General features: G+C 43.2%; 1 protein-coding gene across 1 annotated transcript; it reads right to left on the bottom strand.

The window, feature by feature from the left end:
- Positions 1 to 295: 295 nt before the first annotated feature.
- Positions 296 to 19,994, bottom strand: mybpha (myosin binding protein Ha). The gene is made up of 15 exons (XM_076741555.1): positions 19,724 to 19,994; positions 18,330 to 18,380; positions 17,882 to 17,941; positions 17,535 to 17,591; positions 16,678 to 16,812; positions 16,086 to 16,250; positions 12,229 to 12,317; positions 11,935 to 12,130; positions 11,405 to 11,544; positions 10,673 to 10,832; positions 8,111 to 8,247; positions 3,866 to 4,052; positions 2,970 to 3,032; positions 717 to 758; positions 296 to 611 (listed from the first exon to the last, which is right to left on the bottom strand). Exons 1-13 carry the CDS (start codon positions 19,992 to 19,994, stop codon positions 2,992 to 2,994), a joined length of 1,689 nt encoding a protein of 562 aa, XP_076597670.1. The 3' UTR covers positions 296 to 611; positions 717 to 758; positions 2,970 to 2,991.
- Positions 19,995 to 20,038: the final 44 nt, after the last annotated feature.

The raw sequence follows: 20,038 nt of genomic DNA, 5'->3' as shown, positions 1-20,038 counted from the left end.
AAGGTTTGTAGTTTGCTCCTTCACCACGGTCAGCGACTGTAGTTAGCTTGGATTCACAGCAGTAATAATGAATTCTAATGACGGACCAGCGTGAGGGCCAATCACAGTGCTGTCCGTTAAGTCTTCATTCTCTTCAACCTCAAAATCCTTCTAGCCTAAAACTATGCATAGCATTTAAGCATCATACAGTGTCTTGGAATTTGTGTAGAAATCCACATAATCCATAATAAAATACAATTTTTATTCGACGTCCATACAGTCATTGCAATAGCATGTCCACGGATTCACTGTTTTATTATGTTGTACATACTGTACATTCACTGTAACAAACAGCGCACGGACTCAGGCAGAACAAAACACATGGTAAATTTAGCCTTACATACATGACGCCAGCTAAAATAGCATACAACATTTGGCAAACTGGGTGGGTCGGGCGGCATGGGTCTTCCCTGCATACTGGGATGAGTGAGTGAGTCAGCGACATGTGGGTGGGTGACGGGGAGGAGGGGGAGGGATATGGAGATGTTGGTATGTTTTTCTGTCTTCTTTTTCATTATGTACACAATACTGCTCAGCCAGCCACGACTTTTTCTTGCACCTCCTCAAACACTCTGGGCAAGATAAGAGAGAGACACACAGAAAGGATTAGAGGGATTTACGTTATTTGGGCATGTACACACACACACACACACACACACACACACACATAAACTCACCTTAAAACATAAGACCTGAACTTCTGCTCATCATTTAAAGCACTGGTGGAAAGAGAATTGAAGCAAGGAGAGGGTTAAATGAGGTCAAGAGGTGTTAATTATCACTTCAGCCAGGAATATTCTGGGAAAGAGTGTGTGTGTGTGTGTGTGTGTGTGTGTGAGAGAGAGAGAGAGAGAGAGAGAGAGAGAGATTTTTCCACCGAGGATTATCTGGCTGGGTTTCTGCCCTCTTAGCCCATTTTCCCTTCTTCTCACAGCACTCCACTCGGCCTGTTGACTCATGGTAATGTGAAGAGCTTGGCTGTGTGTCAGATCATCTGGAGTAATTTTTAGAAGCTGTGGAGTACCACCCTGACATCACCCCGCCACCCCTCCCCACCCAAAGGCGCTCCCTGCCTAATCCCTCGTTTTCCCCCTCGAGGGGCCCTCCCATGTATGGCTGTGCCTTACGGGACCACATCCCGACACCCTGCACAGACTCACAGGCACGATCACGTCATCCATAGGCCGCACTTTACACTTGGCATGAAAAACGTGCCTTTGGTAATCTGATCACAAGTGGACAGCTGTAAATACAGGTGTGAATGCATCTGAACACATCGAGGATGCATTAAGATCTGATCACTCGAGGTGGTCAGGCAGGCATGCGACCCCATTTGCAGTATAGTGTGAAAACACGCCTCCCCGTCCGCACTGAAGGTCAGCTTTGTAGTGTGCGTGTAGCACAACAACTGCATCCAGTTTATGTGCTAATGACAAACGAGTACAAGAAGGAATAGAGGCCCTGCATTCAAGGTGACTGTAGTTTGGCAGGGGTCACATTGTGCCATGTGTGAACCATAACTGACGTCGACTAGACATAAACACAGTTCAGAAGTAGTTTGTGTTTACGTGCACGATATTCTGTATTTTTCTTATTGTCAATAAATCCAGCGAACAGACTGAAGCCAACAAAGAATTTAGCAAACTAACAGGTACTTTCTGTGTAGCAAAGCTGTTACAATGACACTTTTCTTCATTCTCATAAAACATGTGAAATAAAGTTTATTGAAAGTCGATCTTGCATACACTGTCCTGCTGCTGAAATACTCACCAGCACTCCAAATACACTATTAAGCTCTGTTTGAACAGTGTTTGCTAAAAACCTGCCTAAACTCACATGTACCACAAAAAAGTTTTGTCATTTATTCTTTCTAAATTATTCTAACTTCAATATAAATGTGATGGTGCGAGGGTAGAAAAGTAAATTATGACCAAACTGCATGCCCAAGACTAATCACACTAAAAGCAGCACATATAAATGTGTCACTTAACCAATTGCCTTCACTTAATTAATGTGTGTTTTACTGTAGTTTAGGAGAGGACAGATTCTAGTCCAGTTTATGCCAAAGAGGTGGTCGGTAAGCTGAGAGGGGAACAGAGGAGAGGAGATATATGAGAGACCTGAAAAATATTAAATAATGTAATCACCCCCTTGCTCACATGTTCTGCATGTACAGCAGTCATGGAAAGAGCTCGTGTTTCACAGTGCAGGATAAAGACCCAGTGGTATGCCCTTTACAGTAAGATAAAACCATTATCCTTCACTCCGTTACAACCTTCAGCTATCCTGTTCGTCCCTTCAATGGCTTTTTTTAAACTTTGTCTATCCTTTTTGTCTTTTTCCATCTTGCCACTGTCTCTCACCACTTCATGCTTCCCTTGGCAACAGTTGAAATGACACTGTGAGCAAAGCCCCCTGACACTTCTTGAAAGGCTACACCACTGAAGCATTTAAAAAGCTTAAATGGAAGTGCCTATACCAAAACCTGAATATGGCTGCCTAACAGCGAGGGTATAAATAGAAACATTAAAGCTGTAAAAACATGAAATTCGGTATTTCCATTTGACGGACATTAATCTTTGGCACATTACCACATCCAAAAGCAGGGCTTGCAACATACGAGATGTAGTGAGGAGGAGGGTGGAGAAGCAGGGCGATACATGTGAGAAGCAGGAAGAGGGCAAGAGGGAAGGACAAATGAGTTGTTACTGGTTTTCATGTGATGCTTTGAGGTTAAGAACGCTGTAATTCATTGATGACAACTGTGTGATGAGCAGTGTTAGTGAAGGTGTCTACGTGTGATTAAAGGATATCATGAGGAAATATATAACAAAGAAATGTGCCCCCATTAGTCGGATGTTTGGTGTCCAAAGCACTGGACAACAGAACAGTCTCTCTGGCACAGGGATGGATGTGTCTGCACTCCTTACCTCTGCAGGTTTGGGTGTTGGTTTATTTGCCCTTCTCCTTGCTGGCATCTGACAGAATAATCTCTGTTTGGAGGGGAATATACAGGTTATGTTTTTATAATGGAGTTAAGTTCTGGTACATTATAATAATTACATTGTTTGGTAAGAATCTGGAGTCATGGAAACTGTAATCATCAACTGGGACTGAAAACAGGTTCAAACAAATTTCCAACATGTAAAGGAATAGTTTGACTTTTTGGGAGATGCTCAGCGGTGGAAGGAGTAGCCAGATCTGTTACTTAAGTGAAAGTACCACAGCATAAAAAGTGGAGTAAAAAGTACAATGTTGGCTTCCACAATGTAGTGGAGTAGACGTATAAATGAGCATTAAAAGTGAGTACTTGAGTATATGTACTTAATCACTTAGCTACATTCCGCTACTGAATACGCTGATTTGCTTTCTTGCTGAGAATTAGATGAGAAGACTGATACAACTTTCATGACTGTACGTTAAATGTCAAGCTTAAGTCAGCAGCCAGTTAGCCTAGCTTAGCATAAAGACTAGAAACAGGGGAAAACAGCTAGCCCGGGTCTGTCCAGAAATAACAAAATCCACCTGCCAGCACCTCTAAAGTTCAATAATTAACAAGTGACATCTCATTTAATCTGTTTTTACCTTTTGTGTCAGATCAAACAAACAAGATGTAACTTGTCAACTGGAGAACTTAAAATGTGCTGCACACCTTTGCACAGAGCAAGCTGTCTCTTTCCAGTCTTTATGCTAAGCTAAGCTAACCAGCTGCTGGTTGCATATTCGTAAACATTGAACAATTCCCCTCAGAGAGATTCTGTAAGCTCAGTGCACCTGAACGGTATTTACAGAAAACTTTATCCTTCACGTGTCTGTAGATACATACGTTTGACCTCCAGCTTGCAGGAGACAGTGGCCTCTCCCTGGGCGTTCTTGGCTCTGCAGGTGTACACACCACCATCAAAGCTGCAGGGCTTACGGATCTCCAGGGAGCAAATGCCCTGGTTAGAGATCTGACGAAACTTGGGGTCGTCACCGATGATCATCTGATTCTTCAGCCACTCGATCTTAGGCTGAGAGGAGGAGGAGAGACAATGAAAAACTCACCTATCAACAGCATACGAATACGTCGATACAAATCCCAATATCACACTTTCATGACAACAACCCCGTCAATCAGAACTGCTCTTTGTTTTGTTTCACGCATGTTTTCGGACAAACTGAACTTTTGAGCGGACTGGACTTTCAGTCTGTTGCCAGCCGGTCTTCAGTGAGTTCAGCCTGTGCTGAGTGTGACAGTTCGGTAGAATTGGAGTAACTCAAGTCTTTTTCCTGACCTCGGGCATGTACTGCACTGGGTTTCAGTGACACTCTTGGTGCGTGGATTTCCTCCCAGTCCGGCTTCATGCAAGGCGACTCTGGTTATTGGATTTCACATCAGCTGATGCATTTCAGAACAGTTTGTGTCCACCCATCCTCACTGATGCGTGAAACATATTTAGTTATGAGTTAGTTATGAATAGATGGTTCGTCTATTTTAGGGAGTTTGGGGGCTGACGTATGAGTTGAGAAGGTAAAGAAGGTCAGACATAGATTAATAGCAACAAACTGACTGATGCAAAAAGATGATTAAAAGTGAAATCAGGGGTCAATGAAATTACTTTGACATTGCAAGTTTGACATTTTTATGCAAGTACCAGGGTGAGGAGGGGCAGGGTTTAACATCTGGATGGATTTTGAAAGTTTTTGTTGAGCTCAGTTCCAGTGAAAACTAATGTCATCCGCTAAGTTTACGCCAGGGGGTGGACATTTCATCCTCGGCAGTAGACCAAGTACTGTATATCTGAGCCTTTGGCAGCAGGGAGGTGCTGTTGCAGGTGTTATGATGTTATTGCAAATGAACACCTCCAACCAATGGTGATGGCATTACCATTCTAGTCATCAGACCTGCACACCTGCAGGTTTTACATGACTGGGGCAGTCCAAAATCTGTGATCACATGAGATCATACTTTGCTTGAATCAGCAAACAGCCTCCAAAGGCATAATGATTTATAGAAGAAGAGTATACAGATAATGTGTTTTCATCCTGCTAGTGGCGCTTCACTGCAGACGGCACTGTTGGGCTGTCTGCAGGTTGGTCCACCACTTTGGTCCAGACTGAAAAATCATCAACTGCAGGATGGATCACCTTTTAATATGATAAGGACAATTTGGTGAATTCTAATAATAATAAACTTAATTTGTATAGCACCTTTCATAAAGGAATTGCAGCACAACGTGCTTTACAAGACAGAAATCACATGCACCTAGTGAGTGCTGTACATAGAAAAGACAGGATGGACATAAAAAATGAATGTAAAATAAGATGGAGAATAAAACCCACCTGATCATGATAGTAACGGTAAGATGGAATAAGGATGAAAATAAAACTAAAGACAATGCATAAAACCACAGAATAAAATAATAAATATAGGTAAAAATAGATTAAATAGCTAAAAGCTAAAGAGAAGAGATACGTTTTTAGCTTTCTTTTCAAAATGTTCAGCGAGCTGCTTCCCTGATATCCAATAAACCAGCAGAAGATGATCACAGTGTTCTTGAAACGCCCCGGGTGAAGCTGAATGAGAAATGTTTAATTGATCTACTGTGTGAACAATGCGTCTGCCTCAGACTCTTGTTGGTTTGCCTTTAATATGCACATAAGCACAAGGGTTCTATCGTTATTTTGCAAGTCTGGTGCTCGTTGCACAAAATTCAACCAGCAGATCTGCTGTGTGCATTTGGGGTTTGACAGTGTGCAACATCACTCCAATTAGAGACTACAGGCACCTGCTGCCTTCAGGTGACTCTAAAGGTAGGACACAGGTGAGGCCTTATAGGCTACCTGCTAACTGTGGACTACAGAGCTGGTAAGAATCACTCATAAATCTTTATTCTGTCAGACAGAAAAAAAATACCATGTCTGTGTAATCACATCAGCTGTGTGATTTACATGGGTGAGATTTCACCAAGTGACCAAAATATTCTGGATCACAAGAGTGCTGAGCTTTCTATGCAAGCCACACTCATTCTTGGCACCAAGATTGCAGTACGCTGTCGCGCTGACATGGCCACACCCTCTACCGCACCTCTCCTCTCTTTGGGGCGCATGGTGAGATACCAAAGTGACGCAGTCAAGGCAACACCGACATGAAAATGAGCCCTTAGTCTGGATTAACCGACAGAAATAAAGACAATGTAAATCCATTCAGTCATCTCTCCTGCTCTTATCTCTTTAATGTCCTTTCTCTCTTTTCTGTCCCATCATGTTTCTGTTTTTGGGCATCCATGTGTGAGGATGGCAGCCACACTGATAGCACTGCTGCAGTCTGGATAGGTGGCAAAAATAGTGCCTTTTGCGATACAGCAACATCTCCACTTAACAGGCTACGCTTGTTATCATTGTCTCTTCTTTGTCCACCCCTGTTTATCTGTCCTCTTCCCCTTCTCCCTCTCAGCTCCCCACACAGTCTCTGCCTCTATATGCAACAGCTCGTTATCAGACAGCAAGACAACTTATCACACAACATGCCTCTCTGCTAGGCCTCCTCAGCAGCTCTCAATGCGATCCAGACTCTGAGCCAGGGAGGAGAAAGTGACTTAATAAACACATGCTATAACACACTTACAGCCCAAGTGTGATACTAATGCAATTTATACAAGTTATATACAGAGAGACATAAAATAGCACGAGAGAGAGAGAACGAGTGTGCACAAGTGGACGAGATAAATGAGATTTTACTTAATGTAATTCAATTGTTGAACTGAACTGAACTGAAGTCAAGCGTAATTGTTGACACTGAGGTATTAACCTGTGACAGCAGTGTCATAATTACAGGGTCAAACGTGGGTTAAGTACACCTTCTGAGTATGTGGGTCTCCCATATGAGGGAGGTATTCAGTGCCTCGCTTTCCATGATCACTGGGTTTGTTTTCACACAGCTGCTACAATTCGCTTGCTCTGATTGCAGAACTCAAGCCTGCTGGTCCACAGGGATAGGCCCAGAAGACTCATTTAGCCACAGAGGGTCTACGTTTATAGATCTTAATTTCAGGGTGTGAATGAGCAACTGGGTCCTTATTCTCAAACACGCGCATCCACTTGGTGATGAGCCACTGCATAAGCTCCAAACATGCTGTACTCGCCGCTCTGGAAATTGCAAACACATGCCACATTTAAGAAATTCACACTGATGTTTCTGGACCCTCTTGGCTGTCCCTGAAACATGAATATCTACCAGTCCCTCCTCTCTTGAGTCCTTGCACTAACTTGTGTCAAGGCCTGTCAATATAAGTTGTAAAACATAACCATGATGAATATTTTAAAGCTTTTTTCCACATTCCAACGTCTGCATATTCTTAAAAATCAAAGGCTTATTGCTTATTTGCATGATTATGCTTTACATCAGTGGCATAAAATGATTGTTTATTACTATTACATCTGGGACAATATATCATTATCATGACAGACCTGCTCATGTAGTCAAATTCAGCCTCTTCAGGCACATGCTGAGTGCAGTCTGAGCCTACACCAACCTGTTTGATTTGTGTCACGCACACTGGTGCATGCACACTGTCCAACCGCTGCTGTCCTTGGAGAGAGAAGCCAAGGGCAGCTAGGACGCATAATCAACTGCATTTCCAGCACTGCCTGCCATCTAAGCCGCCCACGTCAGCCAGACAACTGTAAAGATATGTTTAACCAGAGCAGCAGCCGCCAAGAACAGTGAGAGACATACTGAAACTTCACATAGACATACCAGCGTAAGCCCTGCCCCAGTTCTACAGTGGATCTTTATAGCGGTGACATTAATACCTCATTTGAAGCAGTATACCACACGCTAAAATGATTTATCGAGGCTCCCCAGTAACAACAAAACTGTTTATATATATAGATTAATAAATACTGGATCAGGAAAATAGAGTTCGACCACCTAAAATATCAAAAATATCTCAATTCCAGATATTTCCAAAGAGAGCCTGTGCTCCAAACAACCAACCACAGGTTAAAATCCCAGCCACCGGCATTAGCTATCAGCTATCAGGACAAGCCACACTGATAAGATGTACAATAGGAGTGTGTGTCTGACCTTGGGGCATCCACGAACAGAACACAGCAGCTTGGTGGTGTATCCCACGGTGGCAGCGCGGTCACTGAGGGGGGTGGTGAATTTGGGTGCCTCACTGTAGTCGCGCTCCTGGTACTCAGGAGGTTTGTAGACAATACCTGTGAACACATGGAACCAGGTTAAAATCTCACCAGCGACTAAATCCTATATGTAACATTACAAGCACCTGTCTGAGGATGGTAATTACTGACAGCTCAGGACAGTGTTTACTGTGAAGAAGCTGCAGCATACAAGCACTGCTGTATGTAGGTTTTGCTGAACAGTGGCTACAAGTGACAGTAATGCTAATGTAATAAAGCTTTGGTGAGAGTTAAATAAGGAAGATGTTCCCCTCTGATTCTCTCTCTGTTGGGAATTCCCTCTATTTTCTCTCTTCATTACTTCTGCTTTCCCTTCTTTCACAATTCAGACCCAGTCACATCTGGCAAATGATCTTTCTTTGCAGGTCGCACGAGCCAACCTGTCCTCAGATGATGTTCTTTAAATATCACTGTGTTGCCGTCATTCAGCCTTTCAGACGAAGATTACGCAACTCGCCACCTCCCCATCACCACCTTGTCTCCTAGGATGATCTGAGAGGTTTCATCTTGCCTCTGTTGGCTTCACTCCAGGATCTAGACACCAGGGGATTCCACCTATCTCCTGTCTTCACCGGCCTCTGCTAAATGAAGACACATCATGTCGATGGGGTCTGAGGTTAACCTCAATAAATGTCCTGTTATACACTTGCAACTGATCTCTCCTTATTGAAACTGAAGCAGAAGTGGAGAAGAGTCATAAGGGCGGCCAAGTGACACAGTAATGGTCGTTATACAGAAATAACATTAGCTTACATTAGCTACCATTAGCTACTGGTCATACCAGACCAACTAAGGCTGCAGCAGCAAAACCCCTGAATTGAGCAATAGTACGTTTTATTTCTTATGAATTCAACTTTTTTTGTACGAGGAAGAATGTGATAGTTCTTCTTTCAAAAGTTACACAGTCCTGCTGTAAAGTTTTTAAAATATGTATTTGTACAATTCTTGTACTTTATTTCAGTGGAATCTGTTATAAGTGTGCCATACATGTGTCTGACTCTTATGTGTACTAGTTCTATTTCTTATCATGACAAACTGGGGATTTATTCATGCCACAATCATGTGTGTGTCACACCGACTCTAGCAAAACAAACAAACAAACTAACTAACTGACTAACTAACGAACAAACGCGTCCCGTCCCTGTAGTTTCAAAATGGTGGAGAACACTTTGAATTCAGGGTTGTGCAGGAGCAACAGGATGGAGTGCGATTAAAGCCTGAATTATACTCCTTTAAATTTGTAGTTTTAAAGAGTTGTGACCAACATGTGCACTCAGCAGGATATATTCCAGTTGACAAAATAAACTAAACAAAGCCTTGGCATTTCTGTACTGCAGTTTCTCGCTCTAAGAACTGTGCTGTACTTAACTGCACTAAACAACATTATATTGGCCAATATCTCAGCCCAGCTGGTTTATCCATCCTGAAGCACTGTCCAAACAAATTGCACAAAGTTTAACTTTCCTCAGGCTATCAAGTCAGATGCATGGACCGCTGGGCTTGCAGGACTAAGGGTCAGCTTATTCTGGATCACCTACTTCGAATGGCATGATGTCCGACCACATCAGAAATAAAATGTCACACATGTTCTGAAAGTGGAGAGCCACGCCAGCCTTCACAGACAAATGCTGATCATTTAAATATCTACATAAAGGCACACGTTTCCAGACAGTCTCTCCTGGAACCCATAGCGGTGTACATAGTTGTTCACATGGAAAGTGACAGAAATACTTGTGTCAAGACTGAAAGGGAAAGAAGAAATGGTGAGACAGAGCCCCCCAAATTCAACATCTCCAGTGTACTGACCTCTTAATGTGCAGCACATCCTGCAGACAAGTTCTGTCTTATATTAGTGGAAAAGAATATCTACACAGTTGCCACTGACAGGGCTGGGCTTGAAATCAATATTACAATAATAATAGTATTTTAGCAATACTGATATATGTCAAAGATTGTAGTTCATGTCATCATTACAGTTCAAAGTGTTCATGTAAACCACCAGTTTGCACTGACACATATATCTATATGACATTCCTTACAGGTCACACACAGGAACATGCATGCATGCGCACACACACACACACACACACACACACACACACACACACACACACACACACACACACACACACACACACACATAGGAAGAGAAACATTTGCTCTGCCAGCTCTCTTAATGTTGTCAGAGGCTCTTAAAATGTATTTCAGTGATAGCTGAGCACGGGCCAAGAGAGCTACCCACTTATTATTTAAGTAGTGCCAAGGCCATTTCCAGTCTTCCCTTTAAACACACACACACACTCACACACATTCAAGACTCTCACAGACTTACTGCAGCTCATTAAACTATAAGTACCCACTTGCACTGAAGCCCTGCCACTAAACTCTTTATTAAAGCCACAAATTGACCCTGAAGAATTCAGCAGTGAATCAAGAAGGTCACCTGTCTTCTGGATGGTGGCCACCTCCTTGGTGACAGCGCAGGACTCACTGATGCCCACTTGGTTCTGAGCAAACACTCTGAAGCAGTACGAGTTGCCCATGATGAGGTCTGAGACGGTGGCGGTTAGCCTGTGGTAGTTCTCCAGCACCGTGAACCACTCCTGCAGGCGGAGACACAACAGTAAAAGCACAGAGTCTGATACCTTCAGGTTAGCATGTTTTCAGTCTCACAGCTGCAGGGAACCATGAGTCGCACATTTAAAATACAGTCTTTACTTCAAGGCACATCCATCTCCTGTTGGTGTAAGTGTTGCCAGTGTTCTGGTACAGGTGAATCAGATCAATGAAGTGATTCTTGCCGCCACTGATAAACAAATACAATATCCAAAATAACCCTCCTTGGCTGCTGGTTGAAAAGAATATTTTCCAGTCCCACATTTTTCTGTTTTACTCTTGCAGTGCTGTGTGAATGTAAAGCTTCTACTTCTGCCTTCAGGAGCGACATCATGTGTGCAGGCTCTGCAGCTTCACCATAGCTGACGTGTCCCCTCAAAATATCACTAATCAGTCAGCATGCACAGCTCATGTTAAGTTTCTGATGGCAGTAAACTACGCCACAGTTATCTACGGTGGGATTCCCACTAAGGCCCGTGAATCCAGTTCATGCCTGCAACTTCAAACAGTCAGGCAGCGTGATTGGTGTGGTGTCTTTGTATGTGAACATCTGCCATACCCCGGTTTTCCTGTCAGCCTTCTGGATGGTGTATCCGGTGATCTCTGTGTTGCCACTATCCTTGGGAGGGGTCCATTCCAGAGCAGCGTTGAAGCCCCAGGAGTCCACCAGCTTCACGCTGGCAGGAGGGCCGGGCAGCTCTGAGGGGACACAACACCGTATTTAAGAAGGATTAAAATAATGACCAGTGTGTTCCTCAAAGCATGAAAGGCGTCTGCTCCGAGCCGAGGTAGACGTAAGCGGACAGTATATTTGTACGGTAATGCCTCGACACATTTTAACAGCAGCAGCCGACAGCAGGGTCAAACACTCTGCGGTCAAAGGGCATCATTGTTAGAGGTGTGATATATGTTAGGTAGTGCTTTGAATTTTTGGCAGAGCAAGTCACGAGTCTCACAACCAGTAAGTCAACAATTAAGATGCGCAAACAGCTGAGCAGATTCAACGGGGAGGTCTGAAATAAGTCAACATTTACACGTCGCACGCAAGCACTTATGTGTTCATGTGTGTGTTTGAATGTTAACACTCACCCACAATCTGAAGGGTGAGGCTGGCTTTGTCTTCAAAGCTGTCCACCTTCACGGTCATCTCGTAAACACCGGAGTCCTCCCTCTGAGCGCTGCGGATGAATATGATGCTGTCTTTGTCACTGTTCCTGATGTTCACCCTCTTTGTATCCAAAGGCTGACCGTCCTTCAGCCAGGACACCACAGGTTTGGGCTTTCCCTGACGAGCGGGAGAGGATGCAAGGTAAAGTGGAACATCTGTCAGGTGTACAGTGTACATGTATTCTGTGCTGACGGTGTGTTCATGTGCTGGCTTACAATAAAGGGGAAGACCAGGTTGATCTGTGTTCCAACCTGCTTGACATAGCGGGATCTGAGGGCACGGGGCACGCGGATCCTGGGACGGTCTGAAAAACAATAAGTCAAGCCAGACATGCTAACTGATCTGTTGGTTAATTTAGTCATACTTAATAATAATATACACACAGTGACGCATGAATAAACAGACAGGCGTGAGGAATAAAAGAGGAATAAAACTTAAAAACAATGGATGATTAAAACCATAAATAAAGCACTGGCGATAAAATGTAAAAATCATTGTAATAATAATTATATAAATCGCTCAAATTAGCTAACATCATTAGCTACACGAGTAGCGTCTACAAATTTTGTAATGTACACTTTGTGTCTGCAAAGTCCTGTATGCTCAAAATGGCAGGTCAACGAGACCTAAATAGACCCGCCACTGCAAAGCTGAGGAGAGAACAGACAGTTCATACTGTCAAATGAGCCAAACTTACCACAAAAACAGCAATTCTATTAGTTTTCATAGTAAATTTATGCGAATATGTGGTATAAATAACGATTAAGAAGTGCAACAATTAGTTGATTAACTGATTAGTCAATTGACAGAGAATTAATCTGCAGCTATTTTTGATATTCAGCTATTTTTTCAATAATTTTTCAAGCAAAAATGCTGGTTTCAGCTTCTAAAATGTGCTGCTTTTCTTTGCTGTATAAAGAGCACTTTGAGTATCTTTCGCTTTTTGACTCTTGAACAGACCAAAAAAGCAAACTGAAGACATCACTCCAGGAAATTATAAACAGCAACTTTTCTCAAATCTTTCTCAAATTTTATAAACGATTAATTGATGAGCAAACTCACAATAATCACTAGCTGCAGTCCCAGTTTGTTTGCAAGATTCTTTATCATTAGCATTGACATATTTCAACTGATTATGCCCACAATCAGTTATGAACGTACATGTAAAGATGTCGAATTGAAGAATTTTTATTCATTTTTTTTACAGTTTCTGACAAATAAACTGCTACCAGTGTTTCCTTTGGTACTTTCATAATACAACATTTGAAATAATAAACCCATGTCCCAGTTTTACTGACTACTACTGATAAAGGACATTGGAAAGTTTCTGTGCGTGAGAGGAAAAGTTCAGTATCTGGGTAGAAAGAGGCAAAAGAGGAAGACTCTGCATCCAGCAGCTCTTAAAATAGCTTTGGTGATGAGACCCTTGGATGGACCCCGACACGTGTTCCCTCGTGTCATGCACAAAGAAGCAGCAGGAAGATGTCATCACTTTCAACGAACTGGAGTGGTCAAACATCACATCTAGGAACCCCAAAGTGCAACAGATTGGAAACTATAGACACTCAAATCGAGCGTGATAAGTGCCAGTGCGCTTTAGCTGTGAATAATATAATATGGATTGAATTGCACTGTAGTTGGGACTTTGTGACTTAGGCACTATGCTGGGTGGCTTCTTTCAGGCCCGGTGCTAAGTGTCAGGAACAGCATCCCTTGCATGTTTCTGCATAAGCAGCAAATGTCTGAAAAGCTCTTGGGGCTTACAGGATACATGAAACAACATAGCTGCTGGCCTCCCAACACCTCTCCTCACCCCGCTCATCCACTCAAAACGTCCCCTTAACTCTACCCATCAACCTTATAGCTGTCACCCCTTGTCCCTCTGTTGCTCCCCATCTAACCTGATTTCTTGCCCAGTGCGTGTCTCCCTCCTCGCCCTAACATTTGCCACGACAGCACTGCTGCACAGGCAGGGCTGCAGCTCCTGGAATCATCATTCCCCACGAGGATCAGGTCTGCCTCCAGATTTGGCTCAAACAGTAATCCGTGCTAATCAACACACTTCCCAGCAATGCCCAGAAGTGTCGCTGGCATTACAGCATCTAGCAGCCAGCAGGTCCTCCTGCAAACAATCTATAATCTGTCTTTGTCTCTGGATAAAGTGTCTTTGTGGGGGGCTTTCAGCATATGTAGGACAGCGTGTCTTTATCAGAAGCTTGTACATGTCGATGGCTGTCTGGTCAGGACAGCATGTGACGGACACACAGCTGGTTTTACCCTCGACAGGCCACCCAGAATCCGTCAATTAGGCTCATGTTTCGCTCCCCTCAGTTGACCAGCAGTTCTGTTTGCATAACAGGATTTCTCCCCTAAAGTTTCCTGTTTGTTCGCAGCAGTTTGAACCTCGAGCCAGCCAGGCACGTTAGCTCAGGTCAACCCTACAGGTCAATGTGACTCGCTTCCTGGTATGAAAAAGTGAAGTCAATGCCTTAAACCTGCGTTCTCTCTGAAGGCCAGCATGAGGCGACTCCACTGGTTGCAATGAGTCTGACTGTATGTAAGCTTATGGGAAAATGACTCTACTTCTAACTTGGTTTATTACCTGAGTAAACACTTTCCTAATGAGTTTATGACAATAAAGAAGGATATTCTTTAAGGCATCGCTGCATTGTGATTGAAAGGTTGCTAAAAAGGCGTGACCTCGGGTTCTCAGTCAGATTCAATCAGGATAGAGGCGTAGCAATGTGTGTCCTCCCCAACTCCACCCTCTCCACCACATATGGTCAAATAGGGATGGCCATATAACCAAACTCAAGGTTTTAAACTGGTAATCCACAAACCAATGGGCTCCATCCACTATGTGTTATACAGTCTATGGTTTTAGATGATGGAAGGTGTATTACAGAGCAGGACTTGGTATTGAACCTCAATACTTATAATACTAATACTGGCAGCAAGCAGGGAAACCTGCCAAGTCCTGAAAGCCGGCACTGAATGCCTGGTCAGATTTACTGTGTTGTTCTCTGGTCAGATAGCTCCTAAGAACTCGTTATATTAAGGACTGTTTGTTTACTGTAATAGCATTAAGTGATCTCTGTGCCAGACAGCAGGACAGCTCCAGAGCCACAGCCATAAATTTAAAGGCAGTGGGGTGACAGTGACAGGGTTAAGTCAGTAAAAAATATGGTCTCCAGTCCAGATGGCTCATTGGTCACATGTTTTCCTTTGCCTGAGTTAGTCCTCATTAAATCATCTTGACTGACGCAGCAGGAGCCAGCAGACTATATGCTGCAACAGATCCCATATATTAAAAGAGGAGAGACTTTCTATCATGGCCTGGTTGTCCTTTTCTTTTTTTGTAATCTCTCCATATTTATATGAACATTGTGCGTGTGTATATAGAAGCATGTTGGTATTTTATTAGTGATTGTTCCTCATTTTGCTTTTGCTATTTAATTAAAAAAAAATCTTTTTTAATGTTTTATGTTGTTTCATGTCTTACGGTTGTAAAGCGTGAAATCACTGAGGTACTATATAAATAAACTTTATATCTTTTTAGGAGCTACCAGCGAGAAACAAGGGTCCACAGACTGCTGCTATTCATTTAAGAAAATCAAAATGCAAGTAGAAAATTATTATTATCATTTTTATTATTTTCCTATTTGTCACACCTGCAGTGACGACTGAAGGTGTGTGGACAAATGAAAGGATGATTTACAGCTAATGAAAGGTCCTGTCAGCACCTGTGGGATTTATGTGCATGCATGTGTGCAGTCCATCTGAGGCCCTGGCAGTTAATACCACCTCTGCCTCCCTGGTTGCAACATGAGTATTTTAAGGATAGGTCATGAGTTACAACTATCAGTAAGCACCTGATAAAGAGGTTGAAGACAGACATTTTAAAAGCTGGTGAAAAAATACCACTGACACTTTTTTTAGGTGCTTTGTGGAGAAAACAGCATTTTTTGGACATATTGGACACTTTCGGACACAGTTACACTCATGTGCAGACCCACAGATCTCAGATTGCAGTCTTATGAAGCAGAGTTGTGAAGGTTTCTGCAATACTCACCAGCAACCTCGCGGATCGGCACAGGCCCAGCAAGTGTACCCGGTTCACTGCGGCCGCCGGCGTTTACGGCCACCACGCGCACATGCAGCAGGTCACCCGCTGTCAGATTCTTGATGCAGTAGCGGTTAGCTGAGGTCAACTCCTGAGCTACGACCCAGTCTGATGCTGCAGGGAAACCCAGGGTTTGTGTCAGTATGCAGCTTTAAGTGCATTTCCACATTGAAAGTAAAGATGTCATGACAGCTTCATAAGGCTGCAGGTTGTATTTTAAACACACATTCCTCCTGAAACATTTTCCTATCTCAGATGCATAAAACACCCCTTGATTGGAGATGTTAAGTGGTTTATCAGCTGTCGACACAAGTTTACAAACATCCTGCCCATAAGGAGCACACTTTGGCCGTCATGGTGAAATCTCAGAAGGCATGCTGTCATCTGAGCAAACGAGCGCAGCTAAAAGTGGTGTCAGGAGATACAGTGACAGCCGGTGAAATGCTGCCTGCCGTATACGGCCTGGACCCGGCTACGCGTCCATCTGCCCTCTGACACTCTGGGGACAGGTGCAGCCTCGCACACACAAACTGTGACTCACTTCCATCCTTGCGGTACTCGACGGTGTACCCGTTCAGGCCAGAGTCTCCGATGGTCTCTGGAGTCGTCCATTTAATGGTGAGGCTGGACTCGTTCACATCTTCCACAGCTATGTCCAGAGGAGCGCTGGTGGGGACTGACGGAGGTTCAAACAGAGCCGATTAGTTAAGGCCTGAAGTGGACGACAGTAAACTGAAATGACATTGAAAATAATTACCCTCACACTCTCCATTCTACATGATTAAAATTTAAGACTGCAACTAACGATTATTTTTAATTAATCTGCAGATTATTGTCTCGATTAAACGATTAAGTGAAAAGTATCCATCAAACTTTCCTAAAGCTCAAGGTGACGTCTTTATTTTGTCCACCAAAGGTCTAAAACAAAAAAGAAAAGGTTTATAAGACAAAGAAAAGCAGAAAATCTCTAAAACTAAGAAGATAAAACAAAGGAATATTTATTCTTAAACAGATTATTAAAATGGCTGCAGATTATGCTCTCAATTGATTATTCAACTAATTGTCTCAGCTCTAATTATGTGGGATTTACTCTCAAACCTATTTAAAATTGTGCATATCCATATCTCAAGGACCTAAGTCATCAGCTGAAGCAGAGCTGCATTATTAATTTGCACTATTTTGATAAATTAAAAATGGTTTTAGTCATTTATAAAGCAAAAAATATAAAATATTTGCTTCTTCTAACTTCTATAAAGCGAGGATTTGATGCTTTTCTTTGACACACATGATAGTAAACTGAATATCTTTGCGTTGTTCCTCTCATATTATCTGTCATTGACCTTGTTTTGGTGTTCAAAGCGGACCGAGCTAACAGCAGGGAGTCAATGCTGGCGTTACCTGCAGGAGGTGGAGGCGTGGGTGCCTTTGGCAGCTCCTCAACTTCTGCTGGAGCAGCTAGCATCAAACAAGCAGGAGGTTAATGTTGCTTTTAGGAACAAACACCAGCAATGAGGACCACATAAATGTCCAGAGCATCTTTTCCATATAGTGACATTTCAACCCGTCAATCGCTGTGGATTTTCACTGGAAAAGACATCAGGAGGTTCTTAGAAGCCGCTAGTCCTCACGGCTGGGAGAAGCATGATGGATAGCACTTGTTTGATGAGATTTTCAATAAAGCAGTCATCACTGTTTGCTGTGTATTTTGGTTGAGTGATCATGTCTGTGTGGTGCTTTATGTTTACCGTCTGGGGGAGCATCTGCAGCGGGAGCAGCAGCACCGTCTTCAGCAGCGGGCGCAGCAGCTAGCGTTAAAATGCCATTAGGACAGCCGATTAGTGACATACATGATGGCATTACTCAGGCTGGGAATCAATCAGTTTCAAGCTAATTTGATCAAGATACACTCCGCTGTAGCATGCAGCAGGGCAGAGCAGTGGAGACAAAGCTTTCCATATTCACAGACAAGAGCAGATTTTAGAACCCAAAAACTGACACCTGAACAGATTTTGGAGCCCCCTGAGCCACCTCAGGGGTTGGTAAGAAACTTACACATATGGACGTTTACAGAGAGTAATTACAACAGATCATGAGAAAGAAACATACACACCATGTGTGGTGCACAGTGGGACACAGACACACACATTATGCTTTACAGCTTGTATGTGTGGGCCGCCCCCGGTGTGTGTTTACCCTCAGCAGGAGCTGTCGAATCAGCGCCTTCCTCGTTGGCTGTGGCACCAGCTGAAGTTAGGGGTTACATGTTGAGGTTAACAGGCAAAAACAAAACCAGACACTCGACACTCTGCATCCAGCACTGACGTACTTAACTAACCACTGTCTGGAGTGAGATGCAACCAGTTCATCTCTGGGTTTACTTGTACCATGCTGGTGATGGTGGGTCCAGGTTTTTACCCATCATATTAAGTCCTATGCATTTTGTGCTGCTACTTGTTCTGTTACTTCTCATGTTTCTGCACAATGCAGGGATTCAGCAAAGGCTAATTTATTAGAAATGTACTGAAATTAACAGCCAGAAAACGGTCGTTAATAATCACAGTGTGATTTAGCATTTGCAGCAAGTGCATTAGATGTTAGATACATGTTGGCATGCAAAGAGATCTACAGTGGATCCAAGAGAAAAGGTGCATAAACTAATGCAGTTATCTGTGACTTCTAGATATTACAATTTTCAATCTTCTATAGTTTCAATATTTTTGTAATTTGCAAAGCTGCAAAGTGACATCGATACACTCGTTGCACTTGGAGATGGAAAACATTGGAGAATATTACAGTCTCCACAGTTTTACCTCCTCCATGAATATAATGACTACATACTGAGAAAGAAAGAGTGATGGGCCTTACAGTCACTGCAGCTCCTTTGCTGCATGTGCTGTGACTCGGTGTTAGTATTTTTAGCATCGCTAAATCAGACAAACATAATGCAAAAAGTGTTTATTTTCATGCTTTGAATTCATTGCGATGGTTTGATCCCCTGCTGGATTTTAGAGGCTTTATATTACAGGAGGCCTGGTCTCCACAAGTGCAAGACAACCCATGATACTATTACTGAGTGAAAAGAGGCCGATTAGCCAGTGTCAGTATAATAGATAAACCAAGCTAAATCCAATGCAGTAACAACAGTCCTGCTAGAAATCTTACCTTCATGAGGGTAATAATAATAATAATAATAATAATAATAATAATAATAATAATAATAATAATAATAATAATAGGCTGCAGTTTGTGCTGAACTGCAAGTGTTTCTATTATTTAGCCTACCATCATTAATATGAATGCGGTGGACATAATAATAGAAACACCACAAACCATTTCTTAAACAGTTTGAAGAAAAACAAAATATTATAACTTTCATAAAGTAAATTTGGATTTTTAGCCTGGTGTTGTTGTTGTTGTGACCAAGTCTACATCTGTACTGCTAAATTATTCACTCACAAAGCAGCAGCTTCACTTCAAGTCAGTGTCAAACCTCCGAGCTTGCCTTACCTGATTAAGGTTACTAAAGTTAACTTAACACTTTTATCCTCAAGAGGCGTTTACGGCGTCATAATGGTGCCTTCAGGTACCTGGAGCGCTTCCTTCAGCAGCGGGTGTGTCCTCAGCTGGGGCGGCGGGGGCAGCCTCTCCCTCGGCTGCGGGAGCTGCCTCGGCCGGTGCCTCAGCGGGGGCAGCCTCAGCGGGTGCAGCTTCGGCAGGTGGAGCCTCCGCAGGTGGAGCCTCTACGGGAGCGGGTTCAGGCTCCGGGGCGGGCTCAGGTGCCTTCGCGGCGGGCTCATGTGCCTTCGCGGCAGCCTTCTTAGCTGGGGCCTTCTTGATGGGGGCAGGTTTGCCTGGCATCGTGCTGACAGACGATCAGTCTTCTGGATGAAGGAGCCTGCAGG

This window comes from Chaetodon auriga, chromosome 10, assembly GCF_051107435.1.
Source record: "Chaetodon auriga isolate fChaAug3 chromosome 10, fChaAug3.hap1, whole genome shotgun sequence".
NCBI lineage: Eukaryota > Metazoa > Chordata > Actinopteri > Chaetodontiformes > Chaetodontidae > Chaetodon > Chaetodon auriga.
Note: the sequence above shows the minus strand (reverse complement) of the source record. Positions and strands in the feature narration are given on the sequence as shown.

What these genes read in the sequence shown, in the direction of transcription:
- mybpha (XM_076741555.1), bottom strand. Translation starts at nt 19,994, where the DNA reads ATGCCAGGCAAACCTGCCCCCATCAAGAAGGCCCCAGCTAAGAAGGCT. An exon ending in TGCAGATGCTCCCCCAGACG is followed by an intron (nt 17,592 to 17,881) that starts GTAAACATAAAG and finishes GTTTGATGCTAG; the next exon opens with CTGCTCCAGCAGAAGTTGAG. An exon ending in CGAGTACCGCAAGGATGGAA is followed by an intron (nt 16,251 to 16,677) that starts GTGAGTCACAGT and finishes GTTTCCCTGCAG; the next exon opens with CATCAGACTGGGTCGTAGCT.